This window comes from Epinephelus lanceolatus, chromosome 6 (assembly GCF_041903045.1).
Source record: "Epinephelus lanceolatus isolate andai-2023 chromosome 6, ASM4190304v1, whole genome shotgun sequence".
NCBI classification, from domain to species: domain Eukaryota; kingdom Metazoa; phylum Chordata; class Actinopteri; order Perciformes; family Serranidae; genus Epinephelus; species Epinephelus lanceolatus.
The window spans coordinates 5957659-5978823 of NC_135739.1; the positions used below are offsets into that span (position 1 = coordinate 5957659).

Consider the following 21165-nt stretch of genomic DNA (forward strand, 5'->3'; position numbering starts at 1 on the left):
GTCCTGTTTGTCTTACTTGCATCCTGTTTGTTGTGACTGCTGTAGTAAAACATATCTGTGTTTTATAACTGTCTCAAGTCTACTAACACGCTTATTCCTTCTCCTTTTCTTGCCACAAGGAGTTGCAGGTAAGTCTGTGGGCCACAAAGCTTCTCAGAGATGCCATTCTCTGCAGTGCCCTGGTGTCTCTCTGTGTTGTCACCAGATAAAGTGCTTTAGTGCCCTTTGATTTGAAATTGTGGCTACTGTGGTTGTAAACCATTTACTTTTATAGTTTTAGAACACTGCATCATTTATCATCCCAAAATGTGGCAGAAAATCATCTCACCCACTTATGCATTCATGTATTGTTTTTTTTTTCAGTTGTGGATTGTTGAAGGGGACCAATTATGCTTTTCCATATTTTCTGTTATGTTACAATGTTCATATTAAGCACAGCCAAAGTTTCAAATAATAAGGTAAACATATGTAAAAATAGCCTCAGGCATCAGGCTGTTTTGAATTAACTGTTTTGGGTTTTTTTTTTTTTTTCCTACTTTCGACAAATGCTGACATCAACTCGTAACAGATTTCTCTATATGGTTATCTACTCCAGACACGCTACTGCAAGTGTTTAGCTACATGCTAACGTCAGGGAAACATGTAATCTTAGTTGCGGATGTTGTTTTTTTCCCCGATTTTGCATCATATTCACACTGGAACATGTCCCGTTGTGAAGATTAGTTTAGAAGCATTTATGGAGTCATTCCCCAGCTGCAATGACGGTACAGAGGCGCTGAGATACAGAACACATTTGGAAAACACCTACCAATTAGAGCAGACTTAAAGACACAGGTGTTAAAACAGAGGGTCTCAGATGGAGGCTGAATACAGGTGTTCCAACACAGACAGTGTGAAGAACATTAAAGCATGTAATCATGTTCTAGTAGAACCCTAAAATTCAAATATGAACCTGAAAATGAGCATAATAGATCCCCTTTGATGTATGTATTGTGTGTTTGTGTTGTGCTTTGTTTCCTTGTTTTGTAAAACCTACCCCAGACCCCATTATCGTGTGCACTGCGTCTCACTGCCGCTGTCTTGGTTGTCCTGCAGGGGGAGAGCATGGACAACTTCAACTGGGGGGTGCGTCGTCGCTCCCTGGAGAGCATGGACAAAGGGGACACGCCGTCTTTGCAGGAGTGCCAGTACACGGGCAGCACGCCAAGCCTCAACCTCACCAACCACGAGGACACGGATGAATCGTCTGAGGAGGAGGTACTGAGCGCTAGCCAGATTCTCACCCGCTCTGGCCTTGTAAGTCTCACTCTAGTTAGGGTCCCCCCCCCACAATCCAACCCACCATGCTCCTCACACAGCCCGCTGGCATGGTGTGCGTGTGTGTGTGTGCGTACTGAGCTGGACCTGCTGCCAGTGTGGACAGGGGCTAGATGCTTGCTTCTTCGCTGGTGGTAGATGCCCCCTTCAAACCTCAGCCCAGTCCCTCCTCCTCTGACTGCTAGATTAATGCTATTATCCTTTCTCATATTTTTTTTCCAATAGGTAAGTACAGTTTAGGAAAACTCAAATAATTTCACACTGACTCAATGTGAATCATTAATTATTGATAGTTTGATTAACAAGAGGAGAAGAGATTTAAAATTGAATAAAATCACTTAGATATGACTAGTGTTAGAGTTCAGATTAACAGCATGTTTCTTTGCATTTTTTGGCCGCTTGTCTCTAACTCTGCTTTGTTTTGCTTTGCAATCAAGGTCTTATCCAAACCTGTCAGTAATAACGCCATTAATATAAAGGCTTTACCTCCTTCTAACGGGGCTGTTTTCTTTCTCTCTTCTTCTGCTCTTCTTGATCTTGGTAGTGCACGGTGAGAGAATGAGCTTTTGCCTCTAGTGGATATTTGCCCCCAAAATGTTTGTAGTTATTCAGTATTACTCTGTACCTTTAGAAACAATGAGCATGCAGCATATATGTGTGTGTGTTTAAACAGAATTTTGAAAGCGTTAAGTGTAATGTATTATTACTATAATTGACATTGGCATGATCTTACCTTCTGCCTGAAGCAAGTTTTAAGTGCCGAATGGAAGACTAAAAAGACTAAATGTCATGCTGTGCTTGATACAGAAACATGGGTAATGTCTTTTTTTTGTTCAACTGTAAGTAATAAGCAACACAAACCGTTACTGTTAAGAACCCCTCGGACTCGCAAATACTGTAAAGACTTCTGTTAAAGTTAACCAAGTATTAAAATATCTCAGACGTCTCACGTGTCATATGAAGTGTTGAATTTATTATAAACTAATCATCAGCTCTAGTATAATTAATAATAATGCTCCTCAACATATCAAACCTTCATTCAAGTATATTGTACCCCACAGTAAAGCCATTTGGAGTGTTAACAGTATGTATCAGTGAAATACATTTTAGCGAAGGAACTAATTGGCATGCCTTTAAAGACACCTACCATTTTCACATAAGTCTGAAAAAAAAATCTGTATTAGAAATTCTCCTAAAGTCAGTTTTGTGCAGTCTGTGTTTTGATGTAGTGGCAGATACAGCAGTTAGTGTACTTGTAATAAACATTTGCATCAAACCAGATGGCATACAATCTTGGGCGAATTCACAAAGAATGGATTGCGCCCACTGGTAGCACCGTGAATTACGCATCACTTGGAACCGTTATCTGCCTGTCTCAAGGTGCAGATATTCCGCTGAGGATATTACAGCAAAAAAACAACCATAAAATTTTGTAGCTGAGTGAAGTTTGCCCTTTTTTGTATCTGATTACAATTGTCCAGGTGGCAAAGTATCAATGGTGCCTTTACACTAAGATCACAGTAGGGTGCATTTCACTCTTTGCAAGTTTAGAGGACACAAAAGCCATGCAATCCTTTTGTGAATTCGCCCCTCTGTATTGTGTTTATACTGTGTCTTAACAGAAGAGCTAACCAGTCCTTACGTTTTCCTTCCCCAGCTTAACAGTGACTCTGCTACTGACGACACCGCATCCAACCATGTGGACTCCTTGCAGCAATCTCAAGAATTGTCCAGCAGTGCCCTGACAGAGGAGGCAACTGTCCTGCCCTCTCTGCCCTCCCTCCCTCGACTGGATAGCCCCATGTTGGAGATGGCCCACTCAGACAGCACCAGCAGCCAGCTGCCTGAGGTGCGATCAATCGGGGGCAGCAATAATCTGTGGTGCTCTGGTGCTTTCTAGCTTTTCTTTCTCTTTCTGTCCAACCTTTATCTGCTTTTACTGTACTTCTCTGCTTGTCTGTCATTGAGACAGAAGCTCAGCTACCCTCAGAGAGGTTTGGATGGGATAAAAGTGCTGGTTCTCTAAAAACTGTGTCCACCTGCTGTCAGGTGAAGACATCATGTGATGCTTTCCCTGCTTCTGACTCCTCTTACCGCTGCTTGCTTTGTTGCTTCGCTCTGGGTTTGGGTGCTGAAGACTAGCTCTTACTCCTTAAATGGTATATGTGGTGACTAGCTAAGTGGCGGGGCTTGCTTGCCTGTGTGATTTGGGGAGATGAAACTAAACGCTCACCTCAGGTTAGCTGTCACTGCTCACCTCCAATAACACAGCAACTGACCATTCCAACTAAATCCTCCATTAAAAACTTGTGAAATGGACACCAGCTCCTTTATCTTCGGCAGAAGCATGTGTGAGTATAAGTCCATTACAAGTGGTGTGTTCACTTCAGAAATAATGCAGTCAACTGAAAACCAGTGGTTCTCTAGCCAATTAAACCTCTTCATTTTGCTACCATATTAACATGCCATAGCCTGTCTTGTGATGAACAGCTTTGCTATCTGCTGCTACTGACATTTATCACTTATACTAACAATGGTGAGTATATTATGTCATCTTTATTTGCCTTTGTACACAGCAGGGGATTTCAGATTTTAAATTTAAATTAATCTTTACTTGAAGAATATTTTTTTTTACCTTTAAAGGGATAGGTCTGATTGTTGTAAGTGGTGTTGTATGAGGTACTTATCCATAGTCAGTGTATTCCCAACAGTAGATGGTGGTCAGTTCACCCCCAGTTTGGAGCAGACACTGTATATAAAGATGGACAACACTTTCTCCCACTGTAAAAAATGAAGCCAAAATATCCCGAAACCGGCTGCTGCGGTTTTCAGTTCAGTTTGATTCAATTTTATTCATAAAGCCCAATATCACAAATTACAATTTGCCTCAGAGGCTTTACAGCATACAGCATCCCTCTGTCTTTTGGACCCTCACAGTGGATAAGGAAACCTCCCCCAAAAAAAAACCTTTCATGGGGGAAAAAAATGTTAGAAACCTCAGGAAGAGCAACTGAGGAGGGATCCCTCTTCCAGGATGACCAGACGTGCAGTAGATGTCGTATAGAACAGATCAATATGATAAATTTGCAATAATCCATATGACACAATGATACATAAAGAGAGACAGAGAGAGAGAAAGAAATTGAGACAGAGAGAGACAGAGCAGGACAGACGGTGATATAATAATAGCTACAATAACATTAATTTTAGTAATAATATTATCATAATAATAATAACAGTAATTGTGGTATCATATGTTGTAAGTATATATTAATATATGACAGTATATGTATGTGACAATTACAATCATATGTGTATATTAACAGTAGTAGTATGACTAATAACAGCAGCAGTAGGAGGCATCAGGCAGGACCACGGCAGCAGCACAACCACAACATAAGATCCAGGCGTAGCTGAGATACGAGTTAACCTGCTTGACAGTGGAGCACAAAGGCTCCCTAGAAGAAGCCAAGTTAGGGATTTGCAGAAATAGGACTTAAACTGTAGCAATATGACTTAAATGTTAGCAATAGCAATGGTTTTCTGCTGGTGACAATATTATGAGCCAGAGCAATCTCTCTAGTACGGAGTTCCAGCTCATACACACATCCAATAAACTGCAAGCAGCGCCATTGATCACGAGCATCAAATAACCCATTAAAACCAAACTCATCAGATAAATGAACACTTGAACATATGTCAGAGTGATAAGAACTACCTAAAATAACAGAAACCATCTTGCGGAAATATTTATTTGCTGTGTACTTTGAATTTTTAGTTTGTCCTATGTCACATCCAACATGAAGGGGTCAGGATTTGTGTCCTATACAGGGGGCGATCAAAATGTTTTGGCTTCACTTTTTGGGAGCTGTCATGGCTTTTATCTTTATTATACAGTCTTTGGTTTGGAGAAGCAGGCAGGAGTACCACTCAGTATAAGTGTATGTTATATTTTTTATTCTCTGACGGGGAACTAAATCCGTAATCTATGCTCTCTTCAAAGCCACCAGACTCCTTTGACAAAAACAGTAATTTTACCTTGCAGAATATTGGAGCTGCTAGTCTACCGCTGCCTCGATTGTTTAGTTTGTTTGCGTTATGTTGTGAGTTTGGTGAATCGGAACTAACCATTTAAAACACTGAACACACACAGTAACTCCAATAAATTGAACAGTCAAGGCAGCATAGACCAGCCACTCACATGTTCCTCAATGCAGAATTTTTGTCAGAGAAGTCTGGTGGCTTTGAAGAGAGCATAGATGGATGTAATGCTTCAGTTTCCTGTCAGAAAGAGCTGTCTGCAGTAAGGTAAAGCTGTTAGAAATATCCTAATATAGCATACACTTAAGCTCGTTGTTGCCCCCATCCAAAGCAGTGCACTGCTTAGCTCTCTTGGCAGTTCTTCTGCCTGCTTCTCCAAACTGGGGGCGTGCAGACTGCCATCTAGTGTAGGGAATAATCAGACTATGGGGTAAGTACCTCATATGACCCCACTTGAAAAAAAAATACAGGAATATAAGAATAGTCTTGCCTCATACATATTTAATGTAAATTCCTACCTTTCAGTGATGATGCTTTGTACACAGAACTGAATGTAACTTTCCAAGAACTCAATCTAGCCGACGGTCTCAATGTCATCCCAAGGACATCTCCCCTATCACAGCCCCAGCTCTTAGTGTAATGAGCCCTAGATAAAACCATCAATACTCTTACTCATTCCCTCCAGGATGGCCACGACCACTTCTAAAAGCTTTCTGTAATATGGCAGCTGCCTCTGTGATGTACTGGCTGTCTGCCACGCTCAGTTTTCCTAATGCATTAGACCTTTAAATAAAAAAAAAAACACAAGACTATAAAAAAACAAGTGCTCTTAATTAAAACCCCTTCTCTGTGCCATTTTCTAACATCCCTCCTCCATGTCCGTGCTTCACATTAACAGGGCTACTTTATATATGGAATTTATCTGGAGTTTCCTGTGTCTGAGTCAGACACTGTAACTGGTTTTTGTGCTAATGTAATCAAAAAGAAATTGTGTTCCCTCACTTAGTGTGCCCATTGTTGATTACCGCTGTTTGGTGAATTTGTTATGCTGCTACGGTCCATCATTTATGTGTAGTTATGCAGCACAGGTCATAAATCTGTCCAGACTGATGTAACATGTGTCAGAGCGTATACATTACATCAGATTTATCTGCTGTCCTGTCAGCTCTCACTCCCTGTCATTTTACCAGGATGCTACTGTTTTATTAGCATTGAGGTCAAGTTTTTAATGGCATTTCAGTGATAGATTGATATTGGCTTCTGTTTATTGATTCTTTTCTTTTTCTTTAATTTCTCACGAGAGACGTTAGCGTATAGAGTGACATAAAGAGCCATCTCTAAGGAAGTGAACCTTGTAAAAAGCGCTGACTCGAAAGTCCCTCTTGTGTAATTGAAGCTAATATGTGGTCTTAAGTATGGGCTATAGAAGTCTTAATTTAACCCATAATAGAGGCTCAGCCGCGAATCTGTTCTCAGATTGATATTAAGAGCTGCCATTCTCAGAATAACCAGGCAATTTAACTGTTAGAAAGATAGTGTAAATGAAGAATATGTTTTTATGTGGTATCATCTGCCAAACTGCACCTGCTGAGCGCCCCCCTCTGGCTTGTCCTACAGGATGCTGTTAGCATGACGGCAGCGGACGAGCTGAGCAGCAGTGTGAGTGAAGACACGGGGTTTTGCAGTGCCCCCCCTCTGCCCTCTGACCCATCCGAGCTGTGTGACCTCCAAGACTCGCAGGACCATCAGGATGCTCAGGAACCTCAGGAGACCCAGGACCCTCAGGAAGACCGGGATCCAGCCCCCCCTCCCCCACCGGCCATAGACACTCCACCGGGGTCCATCTGTGAGGACGATTCCCAAACAGTCCTGCCTCTAGCTCTGCCCCTGCCCATGCCACCAGAGACGAAGCCAGAACCAGACCCAGACCCAGACAGCACCTGCGGCTCAGGGTGGGAGGAAGATGTGACGCAGGCCCTGAAGGAGCTGGATGAGCGCTGTGAGGAGGAGGAGGCGGACTTCTCTGGCATGTCCAGGTGAGTGGATTGTTTTGGATAAAGATCACAGAGAATGCGAAATAATACATGCTGTGTTATGATTGTCCGGATTAGTAATCTGTATAATATCATTTTATATCTGTAATCTGATGACAAATTAATACTGGTCTTTGGCCTTTTTAACATGTATTTAGACTGCTGGGACCCACCAAAGACAGATAACCTGAGTTTATATGTGAATTGTTAAAAAGCAAGTTAGGTATTTTTCAACCTGGACTCTATTTTACCATGTTTTTGTGTCTAAGTGACTAATGGGAACAACAATTTTTGAAATTGGCCCACTATTGAGCAAGACTGCTGCAAATGGCAGTGGCGAAACAGGCTGCTGTGTCACCACCCGAGGCATGTTCACACCTACAATTTATGTCCACTGTAAAGGCCCGAACATACTCGGGCGGAACGTATGCGGAACGGACTCCGCGAGGAATGTCCGCAGTCATTCAGGCTTTCATAGTCGAGCGCAAAAGTGATTTTTGATGTGTCTCTGGTTAAACAAAAAGAATCTTGCTCTCTAACAAAAAGGTCTATCTCTGTAAGGATCCTCTCCATAATGTTGTCAGACACTTGTAATGATAATCTGAGCCTGTCAGTGGCAAAAATGAGCACTTCTAGTGAAGGTAAACTGACAGTGCAAACATGCCTTGAGCACTGCAGCCTGTTTCGATCTTGCCAGCTGCAGCCTTTCTGCTCATTACTGGACCAATCTCAAAAATTGTTGTCCCGATTAGTCACTTAGACACAAAAACACGGGAAAATAGAGTCCAGACTGAAAAATACCAAAGTTACATTTATTATTTGGTACTGTCAGCGATAGAGGGAACAGTTTTACATCCATATGCTTTGATCCAGTAGATAAACCAAAGCGAAAAACATGCATCACCATTAATGTTAATTTTAAAAGATTTACTTTGGACAACAGTTCAGATGAGGCTAAAATAGCAAAGATCTCATAATATACCAGAGGGACTGGAAAACCATGTGCAGTGATGTAAAAGAGAATGCTGAAATGAGAAGTCTTATCAGAGCCTCGCCTGAAATACAGAGCGCCTGCACTGACATCAGAAGAATTTATTACATTTTTTATGAAACATAATATCAGGCTTATGAAGCATCAGGGAAAACAAGCCGTAGTGCTGCAGCACACGTCAAAGGCCACATATTTGATGAGTGAGGCGTTTCATCTGGTGCCGTGGTGACAAGACGAGATACATCAAGATGTGTCGATTCAACTCAGCGAGTGATTGATTGAGTGATTAATCACATTGTATTTTTGCTTTGTAGTTTTAAATCAGAGCAGCCAGCACATTGCAATGTTGGAAAAAAAAGGAAAACCACCTCTGCCATCCAGTTCTGGGTGAATCCCTGATTGGAACTGCCCATTTAAAAAATCAATGTCAACACTATGATGCAGTGCAGTTAAAATGGCTTTTCACAATCAGTTTCAATGTTTTTATTGTGATAAGTCATATCAGTCGGTAAAAAAAAATAGTTTGGGTATGACTGCTTATGAAGGTATATAGATTACAGTATGTGGAGCGACTAGCCTCTGTGAGATAGATACTGTCGAGATGGTCTGATGAGTAATTTCTTCACTGGCGTGGCTCCAGCGTGGGCTGAAACTATGAAGGTGGGCCAGGGTAGGCTGGCTCCCATCCACAAAATGTTCCTTCTTCAAGGTGGGCCAATTCTGGCTGGAGGACAGTTATAAATTTAGGGTTTTAATCTACACTGAACAAACATGCAGACACAGACAGTCACTCACTTAGCCTCTTACTAGCATCCATCACTGTACTCAAGGTCTTTCACTTAGCTAAGCCATGCATGATTGATAGGCAAGCGTGTTAGTGGGGTGCACTCTGAGCGATTGTCTGAAAACAGCAGGACACTAAGCAGTTTAGTGTTTTTTCTGTGTATGAGGATTTATGTGAGTGGGAGAGAGCAAGACAAAAACAACTCAGCAACATTTTGCCCCTGTGAGGTTGGGAGCTGGCTCTGTTTTGCAGAAGTGTGTGTATGTGTCAGTGTGTGTCGATGCCTAGCTTGTATAGAGCTCTCTGCAGTCCTGTGTGGGATGGGAGTGCAGTGCGCTAGTGCTGTTAGCAGTTGCAGCACAGTCGAGCTGCAGACAAGGGGAGAGAGTAAGGGAAAGAGAAAAGAGGAGCGATAGTTGGGGTGAGGATGAGGACAGAGGCTGTGTCCGCTACAGCGCTTGGCAGCGCAGGCTTTAGATACTTATATTCTGTCTGCTTCTTCAGGCTGTTTGGTCCTACAGGCCTGTGAGTATCTGTATGTGTGTGTGTGTGTGTGTGTGTGTGTGTTTGTGTGTGTGTGGGGGGGGGGGGAGTCAGATGTTTGCATGATGCTAAAATGCTAATAGCTCATATGTTGTTATTGTGCTAGAGCACTGCAGTAGATTAGAGCTCTCAATATACTGCAGCACAATCTGCAGTGAAGGAGGCAGAGATACAGCGATGTCAGGTTGTTTACTTGCAGCGAGTGAGGATGAGCATGTGTGCGTGTTTACATTTTGTCCTTCAGTAAAGACTGAGGGGAGTGTAGAACATGTCGGACTGTAGCTTATTGGCCCCCGTGTGTGTTTCAGTCAAGATGAAGGTGACGCAGACTGCTTCCCAGAGATTCAGGCCTCTCCGCCCCCTTCGCCCTTTCTCTCTGCCATCCTGGCAGCATTCCAGCCTGTTGCCTATGACAATGAGGAAGATGCTTGGCGTTGCCATGTCAACCAGATGTTGTCAGATACAGATGGTTCCTCTGCTGTTTACACGTTCCACGTGTTCTCCCGACTCTTTCAGGTAAATGCCTAATAAATGCTTTTTCTTGAATATGTTTGCAGTTTTGAACTGCAGGGCTAAACTTACCTGAGGGGTTTACAGTCTTGAATACATGTGAGCATTCTCAGCAAGATTTTTTTCTTCCTCTTTTATTCCATGTCCTTGTTTAATACAGGGCATTCAGAGGAAATTTGGCTCCATTACGCATTCATCTGTTCGCTTCCTTGGGGAAAGGCTCCAGCGAATGGGGAATCAGTTCCTCAGCTCCCTGGAAGTCATGACGTCTCGCTCACAGTGTCCCACTGTGCTGCTGGATGCAGAGACGGTGAGGCTGTTTTGCATGGTTGTCTGCAATAATTATGATAAAATTGATTGAGCGCAAATAGAATAATGTAGTTGCACTATTGTTTTTCTGTTATTTTGAGGAAAAATAGCACTGCATGTTATACATATTCCTTAATGTGTATGTGTGTCTTGCTGTAGATATTTCTCTGTCATGTACTGTGTATGTATTGGATGTTGTTGTGGGTTAATGTATGTGGGGTCCTGTCTTGCTGTTGTAGCTGGTCTCTTGTGGACTGTTGGAGACTCTGAAGTTTAGTGTGCTGGAGTTGCAGGAACACCTGGACACCTACAATGCCAAGAGAGAAGCAGCAGAGCTTGTAAGTCACCACATATCTCCCACACTGACCATATCTACTTTCTTATTCTCTTTTAACCTTTTTCCCCTCAGGACACACACAGCTGCAGTTTAAGTTGCTGTGTCAGGATATGTGTGTGTGTGGGGGGGGGCTCTAAGGAACTGTCTGTCAGTGTCCTCTCATCTAAAGAGAGATTGGCTTAGGAAGTGTGTCTAAATTGCCCTTTATCCCTATGCCATCGCACCGTGGAAATGCTAAGAGGACATGGAGACAAATAGCTGATGCTGTACGAGATATGCCCCAATCTGTCTCATCAGCAGTGCAGACATTGAATCAGTGTTGGGTATGAGTAGATTTAGCTGCCGTTAGTGTCTGCATCACTAGTGACATCCCCTGCTGAAGGGATAAAAATAACCCTCAGCACTCCTAAATCAGTTATAGAAGGCCAGGCAGAAGAAGCTGTGAGGGGTGGGAGGAGGAACATGGGGGGAGGGGAATGAAGAGAAGAGATGAGATTGCAGAGGGTTCTGGGATGCTGGGGCGCTAATTGAATGAGACGGCAATGGTCCCTGGAGGGCTAGATACTACCCCGTGCTCTGGAACAGGCCTTCTTTAATTCGCTAAGTACAACACTCTTATTAGATCTCCTCCATGACCAACCTTTATTATATATGTACACAAATGTAGATGCAGACGTCCAAGGGAGGGAAAAAAAAGCTCTCGTTTTGCCTCTGTTACCAATCTTCCTCTCCCTCCCCTAATCCTCATGTCTTTTTTTCTTTCTCACCCACTCCTGTCCTCCCAACCCTGTAGTGGCTGGAGAACTGCAGGAAAACATTTGGGGACAAAGACAGCAGCCAACGACCCAATACTCATGCACAGGTAGGAATGAATACTTAATGTTTGAGAGGAATGTTATTTGTAACTTGTGTATATGACTTTTAGGAATCTGGTAAATCGTTAAAGGATGCAGCTGAATGATCAATGGATGAAATTTGTCACCTTTTAGGTCTTTGCATGAAGACTTAAGTTCCAGCTGACATTAAATTGCATGTTTTTTGTTTGCAAATACACAAATATCTGCTGTGTGAATCACTTGTCCTGTGTTCTCCTTCGAAAAAATTATATATATTTTTTAGTTTTAAAAAAGTTTTGCATGTTTTCATCAGAATACCATCACTTATACGTCTACGTACATGACATGGATGAATTTTGTTTACATGTGATCAAATTTTTTCATTTGAAACTAAAGCAGTAACGTCAGCATTACATCATAGGCAGAGCAGATGGTCACACAGAGCCAGACAGCAGCTACACAACACAAGAGCCACAGACTCTGAACAACAACCACATTAGCTCTCCTGCTTAACTCTTCCTCTTCTCTAACTTACAAACATGAACACACGTCTTGTCCTGCACCTTAGCTTGTTGAATAAGTCACCAAACAAACACTCCCCAGGGAGAAGTGTACTGTTAATGTCAGTTTGCAGGCCAGGTAGCTTACCAGCTGCTCAACTGCAACACATTAAACAGCATGTTAATATACCTGCATGTCATTTCTGTCCGGTTACATGCTGGTATGGTTCTTATTCTTCAGTACCATTAACAATAACCTGTCTGTCTATGACATTTAGGCTGCAGGGAAAGTTTGTTTACTTTGTTTTTCATTCCCCTGCTGGGGCTCAGCCTGCCAGCTGCTGTCGATCAAACAGACACTAACACACCTGTCCAGCCACCGAGAGAAAAAGGAGCATTTCTGATATTTTCCCAAAGTTCTTCTTTTTTGGTAAAAAGAAATATTAACAATACATTTAAAAAAAACATGTTGACATTATACACAATATTGTGTTTTCTGATCCTGTATTGATTCTAAAAAAAAGACTTTTGATTTTTAATTGATAGCTTACATGAAAGGACTCGTGGCAGTGGTTCTTTTTGTGTTGTGTGTAAACCCTCTACTGCTAGGTAGCAATATTTTAATCTGTCTTCAATTATTTGACTCTTCCACTCCAACGTAACAACATATCGCTAGCTTAAACACAAAGAACACAGCCCCTGAAACAGGCAAGTCAGGCACAATGCTAGCTCCTGAAATTAGACTCCTTAAAAATCGTGATATATCATCTTGCCAGATTCTAGCCAATACACAGCCCTACTTAATGTTCACCTGACATTTGTGACAAATACCTGTTTGGCAGTTGCACCTTTTTAATTAGTATAGTATGTATATACTATACTTTATATATTTTAGGTGATAATTACGTCAGAATGAAGAGAGATGAGACTTTCGTGACAGACAGGTTTTCCACTTTTAACTCTGTTGTCCTCAGTTGCATGGAGATGTTGCATGCTCTCACTCCACATCCTGGAGTTGGTGACATTTTGACTCAGGCTACATCCACACTAATATGTTTTTGTTATGCATAACTTCTGCTACGTTTACACCTCGCACCCACACTACTTTGGTATTTTGGAACCCCTTAAACCGTAGAGTGTTTTACTGCCGATCTCGTTTCAATTTGAAACTTCGGGGTGGAAACGGGCAGAAACTGAGACTTTTGAAAAAGATGATGCACTTCCTGATTGGGTCTAACATATCAAGCCAAAACGTTAATGATAGGTCTACATACCTTTTGTAATTTCATACTTTCTTATTGCCATGGTTTTCTCTGGTAATGAATAATGCTCCCACTGTGTTAATATCTTGGCGTATTTGCCTTGCAGTGATTCCAAATCTGTTTTCTACCATCTTGACCACAATAAACTCATGTTACCTTCAGTAGCAGTTCCACCTCGTTGTTGGCCCAAGCAGAGAAATCTCTGGTCTTGTTTTTCATCATTGCTGTTGTTCTCTGTATTATTTTCTGTAACTAAGCAACCAACCTCAGAGAAGACAATCTGCTTCCTGTTTACACTGGCACACGCATAACCAGTACACGTGAATGGTCATGTGATATCTGTTTTTCGGCATGTTGGTATGGACGGAGATTCAGCGCTAAATGCTTGTGTGTATGGAGGTTGTTTTCATAAGGTCATATTTGTGTGGATGTAGCCTCAGCTTGAGCCTCCCTTTGTGTTTTCCAGCCACAGACATGCTGTCATAGGATAAAAATGGCAACATATTCAGAAGTATTTTTACTGTACTCCACTCTCCTTCCTCCTCCTGTAGCCTCCACCATATCTTTTCTCTCCCTCATCGTACACGCTGTTCTGAAGTGAGCTCATGTGTTTCGGCTCTGAGCCCTCACCGACCTGTGTGAGGGGAAGATGATAAACCACTGCTCTTTGCCCGTCAGGTCACTGTGTCTCAGCTGCCATGTTAAAGCTCACTAATTCTTGGTCTTTCTCTCCTTCTGTTTTGTTTGTTGTTGTTTTCGTGTGACCTGCTTCTTGCTTAGCAAATGGAAAATCTAGCAGTAAGTGGTTCTCATATTACAGAATCTTAATTATCATTACATCCGGACAAAACAACTGACCATCTCATCTCTCTCTGTACATACCTGCGCTGTTGGCAACCACAGACTGTGCTCTGCCACCACCCCCACCCACCTCTGTATCTCTGTCTGTGCCTTGATCAGTCATGTAACCCAGCTCAACGCTCTCATCCACCCAATCATAAGTTACTGTTCTCCTGAATGGCAGCATATGCTTTTTGTGATGTTGCTGCATCCAGCCTGAATAATCAATAATCAAACTGCTTTGTACTGCACACTGATTCTGTCTGCAGATAGATGGAGATGTTTAAACTTCTATCCAGTGTAGAGTCATTGATGATTTCAGAGGGGGTGCCTCTGTTATCAGTGGAGGATGACTGGAGAGATCATATGTCAGGATTGGATTACTTTCATTTTGCATGTGTATTGTTCCATTATCATATCTGTTCAAATTACCATTTTTTTCTCCCTCCATGTTTTCTTGGATTAAGGTCTAAAATTTCAGTAATTGCTAGGGGTGGGATACTCTTGTCGTCTCACGATTTGATTACGATTCAGAGGGCTACGATGCGATTATAAAACAATTATCGACGTGTCTTAATGCATCCAAATTTTTCTTTAGATTATTTTTTCTCACTGTGTGACCACTTGCTACTTTTAAAACACAGCGTATTTATAAAATAAACAGATGAATTTACTTCCGGTATCTATATTAATCCAGTGTAGCTCTTGAACAGGATCCTTTCCCCTTCAACTTTATAGAAGCAAAAATACTTCCACACTCTATCTTTTAAGCCAGTAGTGATGGGCAAAAATGAACGCACTTATCTTCTTGAACGACTCTTTTTAGTGCCTGGTATGTATCAGGTCAGCCTGTCAAACATGCAGGGGCTTGTAAATCTCCGACTTTTCCAGCTATTGTTATTGTAGGGTCCTGCTCACGCTGCCTGCTAGGGTGAGAAGCGATTAAATGAGACTGGAATCAAGATCTCTGCCAGCGTAGGCCAGTGGTCGTTCTTCTGACCTTGATGTGTTTGTGCACTTTAAATTATAATGAGGAAACAACGTGGACACTACAAAAAATATGTTTAATTTTATTGTTCAGAGCGTTTAAACAACACGTTGATAACAAAGAGCAAAGGAAATGGATCAGGTGAGCCATGAAATATGATCAGGAACTAATTTTTGGAGTATTACGACACCACATGAACGCAGCACAAGGCTGCAGGGTTACTGGGACATCTGCCACTTGCCCCTCAAAATGACAGAATGTTGATCGGTGACATGTCTGTGACATTATATTGAGCTTACATAGCCTACCTACGTATAAGTGGGACGCAGAATCAACGCATTAAAATGAACATTTTATATTCATTAATATAAACTTATGCTTAATGACTGGTAATGCGTAAAAGATCAGGCCAGAATCGGTCCGCCAATCACTGCAGGCGTGGGGGGTGCTGGTTGGATTGTATTTATCTGTAGCTCACGCTCAGCCATCCTCACCAAATATCAAGAAGTAGCCTAACTTGGAACGTAAATATGATGAACAGGTTTATGTCAGCATGTAGTTGGTTCAGTCGTAAGAAACGTTTGCACAGTTTTACAAAATTCTTACAAACAATCATAATGTTGAGAACTGGGTTTTAGATTTCTGATTATTGACTTTTCTGCATCAAGAGATGGAGGGGTGCTGAGTAGCTTATCTGGTACAGTAGGCACCCCATGAAGAAACGCTGTGTCCAGTGGTTTTGATTCCAGCCTGCAGCCCTTTGCTGCATGTCACCCCCCCTGTCCTAACTCGTTTCACGCTACCACTGTCCTGTCAAATGAAGGCCAAAAATCCCCCCAAAAATAATCTTAAAAAAAAAACAAAAAACAGACATAATCTTCCAAGAATTGCGATGCAGCCAAGAATTGATTTTTTTCCCCCCACCCCTAGTAATTATCCACTTCTTTGGGTCACTCATCCAGTCAGCCATACTGGTCCCAGTGGCCTGTAAGGAGCATCACACGAGGTGGTGATGGATAGTTTTCTAATTGAGATTTCATGACTAATTCTACTAGTTGTAGACTCACCTCTTGCTCCACGGCCCAAACCGGATGGCACTTTGCTCCAGGCCATGTTAACCCTTTCATCTACTCCCACGTCTCTAACCCAGGATACCCATCTGTCTAATCATATGATCATCAGAGTCATTTAAAAGCAAGCGCAACCATTATGCCGACATGTGACTGTGTATGTGTTTCTGTCTCTGTAGGAGCTGGAGTTGTGTCGCAGGCTCTATAAGTTGCACTTTCAGCTGCTGCTGCTCTTCCAGGCCTACTGTAAGCTCATCAGCAGGGTGGACACCATCAAGAGAGAGGCAGAGGTGAGACTTAAACATTACAGGCATGTCTGAAATGCACTTTACGTTTAGTTGGAGTTTATGTTTTCCTTAGACAGTCACTGTGACGCTGTGGCAGTTTACATGTTTCCCATCTCCTCTGTCAGAGAAGCAAGAACAGACAAATTGCATTACGTTATATCATCCTGTAAGAGGACTGTTTTCCACAGATTGTTGTCTCTTTTACGCAGTTGTTTGTCATAAAAATCTAAAAATATTTTTATTATTACAATGATACTGTACATGAATTATTAACATTTATATCATAAAACACAGGGAGGACAGATTCCTCTTTAACTACAGAACAGTTCAGTAAGTCATTGATGAATGTGTTTATCCCTGTATGAGCTGCATCTCGCTGGAGCTTTAATTAGATTAGCACTTAATGAAATTAAGTAATTTCTAACATTGAGTGATGGGGTCGGCTATTCCAGTCAGTATTTAGTCAAGAGGTTTAATTTGCTGCCCTCCCAGGTGCATTTTGCACATGAGCTGTGATATGCAGTGTCATAATATTCATGTTTTTGTGTCGTCTCTGTTTCTAAGGTGACCAACATGTCTGAAGAACTCACTATCCTCGAGAGCTGTCTGAAGGAGGCAGAAACAGGAAATGATGGTCAGGAGGATGTGTGTATGTCAGACACTGCCCAGACAAACACGGAGACAGCCATCCAGTCACTGATTGAAACCCTGAGAGGCAGAGACTTCAGCTCTGCGCTCACACAGGTCAAAATCTTCAGGTAAGAGGAACATTATTATTCCACAGCACAGACACAGATCAACAACTTTTTGTCCATAAATTGATAAATTGAAGTGACCAGAAAAATCTAATCAAAGACAATGTAATAACGTAGGAATAATCATGTTAAGTAATCAAGTCATGGCACCAGAAATTTTTATATGTGCCTGCTTTCATTGCAGTTTGAATGCATCTGAGTTTAAGGGCGGGCAATATGGCCAAAATCTTGTATGATAACGGAGTTACAGTCATTGTTTTGTAAATTCAGTTAGGAAGTTGTTTTAATATGACCGCACTGTTCTTCTTCACATGTGATTATTTTTTTATATTGAACATGTTTACAAGCAGTAAAACAGCTGCCTGACAAGAAACAACACTTGAGTTAAAAACAAAAGACTCAAAACTTAAGGTTCCTGAGAACATAAGTGTTGCAGGTTTCTGTATTTACAACTTAACTCTCCTCCTCCATGTCTGCCCCATTCAAGTTGCCTTGCAAGGCAGCTGCATTCATGAGATTACACAAGAGTTATGCCCTAATTTTGCACAAAAACTGCCCTGAATAGCTCTCGTTAGAAACGGTGTAGCCAAATCTGTATCGTTGTATCACCCAAACCTTTAATTTTTAATAGCTCACACAGTTAAATGTCTATTGCTGTCAGACTACTTGATTGTGGAAAAAATCATTAGTTGCAGCAATGGAATGCTTTGCTATGTTAGGTTTCTGCTGCACTGCCTTGTACAGTTGAAAACACGAGCAGCCTGCTGTGCTGGCTGCATCCTGATGATGTCACTTGGCAGCTCCATCATCAGCTGCTGTCAATCACCTACTACTGTTAGTATGACTAACACCATTGGCTACACGAGACAAAAACCTACAAACCATTTCAGGCGCAACACTTCAAAGTCTGATTCAGTTTATTGATCTACTGTTGGTAATAGTCATGGGAAAGGCACAACTGCCAACAACTTTTCCTTTGTTTTACTTGAGATCTAAAAGCTGCAAGTAGGTGTATTTCTGCTCAGACTCCACTTATTTAAAAAGAAGAACTGAGTATTTCACCAAAAGCAGCATATGCTGGATGGATACCAAAAAAAAGAATGCATCAAAACATTGTTTTCTAGTTGGAGCCGCGCCTTGTTTTCAAACTGTATGGTTTGACTAAAATGAACAATGACAGCAATATAGTCCACGATGAGCAGCGCTAAAATCAACCTGCGTAGTTGTCCCTCCATTGTGACATTAGAAAGTGTCACATTTATCTTGCAAGTGTACTCTTCTTCAACGTTTTGTTTACTTTAAAATTGAGGCTGAAATTCTGGCCAATCAAGAGCAGCTTTCTCGCGCAAGGCATTTTATGTGAGAACACGAACCAACTCTAGGCAATTATGCAAGTCAACATATTTTGATGATTGAATTATCCTTTTTTTAATCATACATGATGATAAACTGAATAGCTTTGGATTTTTGGACTGATCCAATGAGACATATCATTTGAAGACGTCACCATTGGCTCTGGTAAATTACTCAGGACATGGTTCAGTATTTTCTGACATAATATTGACAAAAAATTCATACCAAAAAAAAACATCAGGCAGATTGATGATAAAAATAATTGTTAGTTGAAGCCCTTCATTCACCCACACCCTTGTTTACCAACAGGTCTTTGTGGCCCAACGACATCTTTGGCAACGAGACAGACAATGCAGTCCAGACCCTTCTGCACATCTACTTCCGTCACCAGACGCTGGGCCAGACGGGCTGCTTGGCGGTGGTGGGCCCCAGCAGGGACCTGTCTCAGGCTAGCACCCGCCTTATGGAGCTCAACCTGCAGATCCGTGAGGCTCTGAGTCAGGCGCAGGCCTGCCAGCCCCTCAACACCATGGTCAGCACTGGACTGTGAACCTGTGGTACTGCAGGCTGTAAGCCTGGACTAGACTGGACAAATATCCCCCCCCAAACTCTACACAGACCTCACCTCAGCTGTAGAGAGAGGGTAGACAGTGAGGGGCTTCAGAGGAGGACGAGAGACTCCACCTATAAAGGGCTAAAGGATGTGTGGGAATAACTGTGACTCTTAATATATATTATTACCTGTATGAATGCTTAAAGCTAGCATCTTTTCCCAGACTAAGCCAACTTGCAAAATTCAGTTGCAATAAGTCATGTGGTGGTGTGACTGGGAGAGAATCAGAGAGGACACAGTTGGATGATAACTTTTTTCTTTTTTTTTTTGTTTTATCTTTTTTATTTTTGTTTTTTTCTTTGCTGGATCTGACCTGATGGGCCTGTCATACCGACCGGTGACCTCCTCGGGGGTCGAGGCAGGATAGATGGCATTGAAGCATGTAAGACGGTCCAGAGGAGGCGTCGTATGTGTGAGGACACACCGTCAAGATTCATAAGCAAACAGAAAAAAATCTTGTTTAAAAACAGTTTTCAAAAGCATGCTTGAAAGAGAAAAGCACTGCAAGAATATTTTTTTGAGAAATGTATTTTTTATTAGAGCTAACATCCTAGGTTGTAAATGTTAGGATATTTAACATGTAATTGTAACCCTGTGGGAGACGTTTGCCTTCAGGGAGTGTAAAAAGAGAAATATATCTGTTTATTGATCTGCTTTGAGAGGAGAGTCCCCTTCAACAGGTCTTCACGCAAAACTCACTCTTTAACCAAATAAGTAGCTGCCTTTAGAGACTCTCGACTGTGTGATATATATTGGATATTCTGGTATACGCTCACACACAAATGCATATAATTGCACACAAGTGCAGACTGGCTACAACTCATTATGGAAACATAACTTATTTTACTCTGTATATATTTTAGAAAATGTATAGTGTAAAACCAGTATTTTTCCCTTGTACTTTTGTGTAATGCACTGTTCATCCGAATAGGATGTATGTATAAAGCTAATGTGATGAGAGAAAGCCAAGACCAGGTTTGAGTCATTAATGATCCGCTCCGCCTTCTTCATCCACAATCACACAAAATTTCCCAAAGGCTGCCTCGGTTGTTGTTAGTGGTGGTCTTGGAAAGGGGGTCAGGGCTCATTTGGGACTAGCCACCAGCCTGCCTTTGTGAAGGCGATGGCATGGGAGATCTAATGTAGCCTCCACCTCCTCTCGGACCACACCAGTCCAGCCGAGTCATATGCATTCCTTCTCTCCACTGTGATCTTTTTGTCAGCTCGGCACCCCCGGCACAGGCTCTGCTTAAAGCCTCATAAAGGGGAGACTTTTTTTTTTTTTTTTTTATTTGGTCCGTGTAGGTTGATCACGTTGCAAAGCAGCGCTCATCCTCCGCTACATCTTGATCCTGTTTTCCAAGGGGGAAATGGCTGTCGTTGAAGCTGCGCTCTGCTTTCAGAATGGCCCTACTTGCTGCTGTGACTGCAGGACATTAACCATTATCTGAATGCTTTCTTGGAAATCTTGTCATGGCACATTGTAACAGTCACTGTACTCATTCCTCAGAGAGCTTTTTTTTTTTCCTGCTTGTCTGGTACATTTGAATGCTGTTCTTAATTATTTAATGAATATATTATTTACCTGGAAGATGTTTTAATGTAGAGGTGCATTATACATTTTTTTTCTTGTTCACTCACATACCAGCCTTCTCTCTGGATAAATAAAAACCTAATCATACAGTACAAGCTTGGTCTAAAGTCATTAGTACAAATGTGGAAACATGATTAAAATGGGGGCGGTACAGTGGAGCAGTGGTTGGAAAGGTCACCTCACAGCAAGAGGGTTCCAGTTG

The 21165-nt window shown here is 41.9% G+C and overlaps 1 protein-coding gene across 17 annotated transcripts in view; it reads left to right on the forward strand.

Moving 5' to 3' along the window:
- fryl (furry homolog, like) overlaps positions 1-21054 on the forward strand; it is an 85668-nt gene extending 64614 nt beyond the window's left edge. For 11 of the 17 annotated variants that reach the window (XM_078168535.1, XM_078168534.1, XM_078168537.1 and 8 more), the window contains 11 exons: positions 1096-1296; positions 2975-3166; positions 6976-7394; positions 10018-10225; positions 10380-10529; positions 10768-10866; positions 11659-11727; positions 14244-14261; positions 16541-16651; positions 17213-17406; positions 19066-21054. In XM_078168535.1, coding sequence (XP_078024661.1) covers positions 1096-1296; positions 2975-3166; positions 6976-7394; positions 10018-10225; positions 10380-10529; positions 10768-10866; positions 11659-11727; positions 14244-14261; positions 16541-16651; positions 17213-17406; positions 19066-19306 — 1902 coding nt within the window. In that variant the 3' untranslated portion in view covers positions 19307-21054. The remainder of the gene's footprint in view (positions 1-1095; positions 1297-2974; positions 3167-6975; positions 7395-10017; positions 10226-10379; positions 10530-10767; positions 10867-11658; positions 11728-14243; positions 14262-16540; positions 16652-17212; positions 17407-19065) is intronic. The other 6 variants (XM_078168527.1, XM_078168530.1, XM_078168526.1 and 3 more) reach the window with 4 other exon arrangements.
- The last annotated feature ends 111 nt before the right edge of the window (positions 21055-21165 follow it).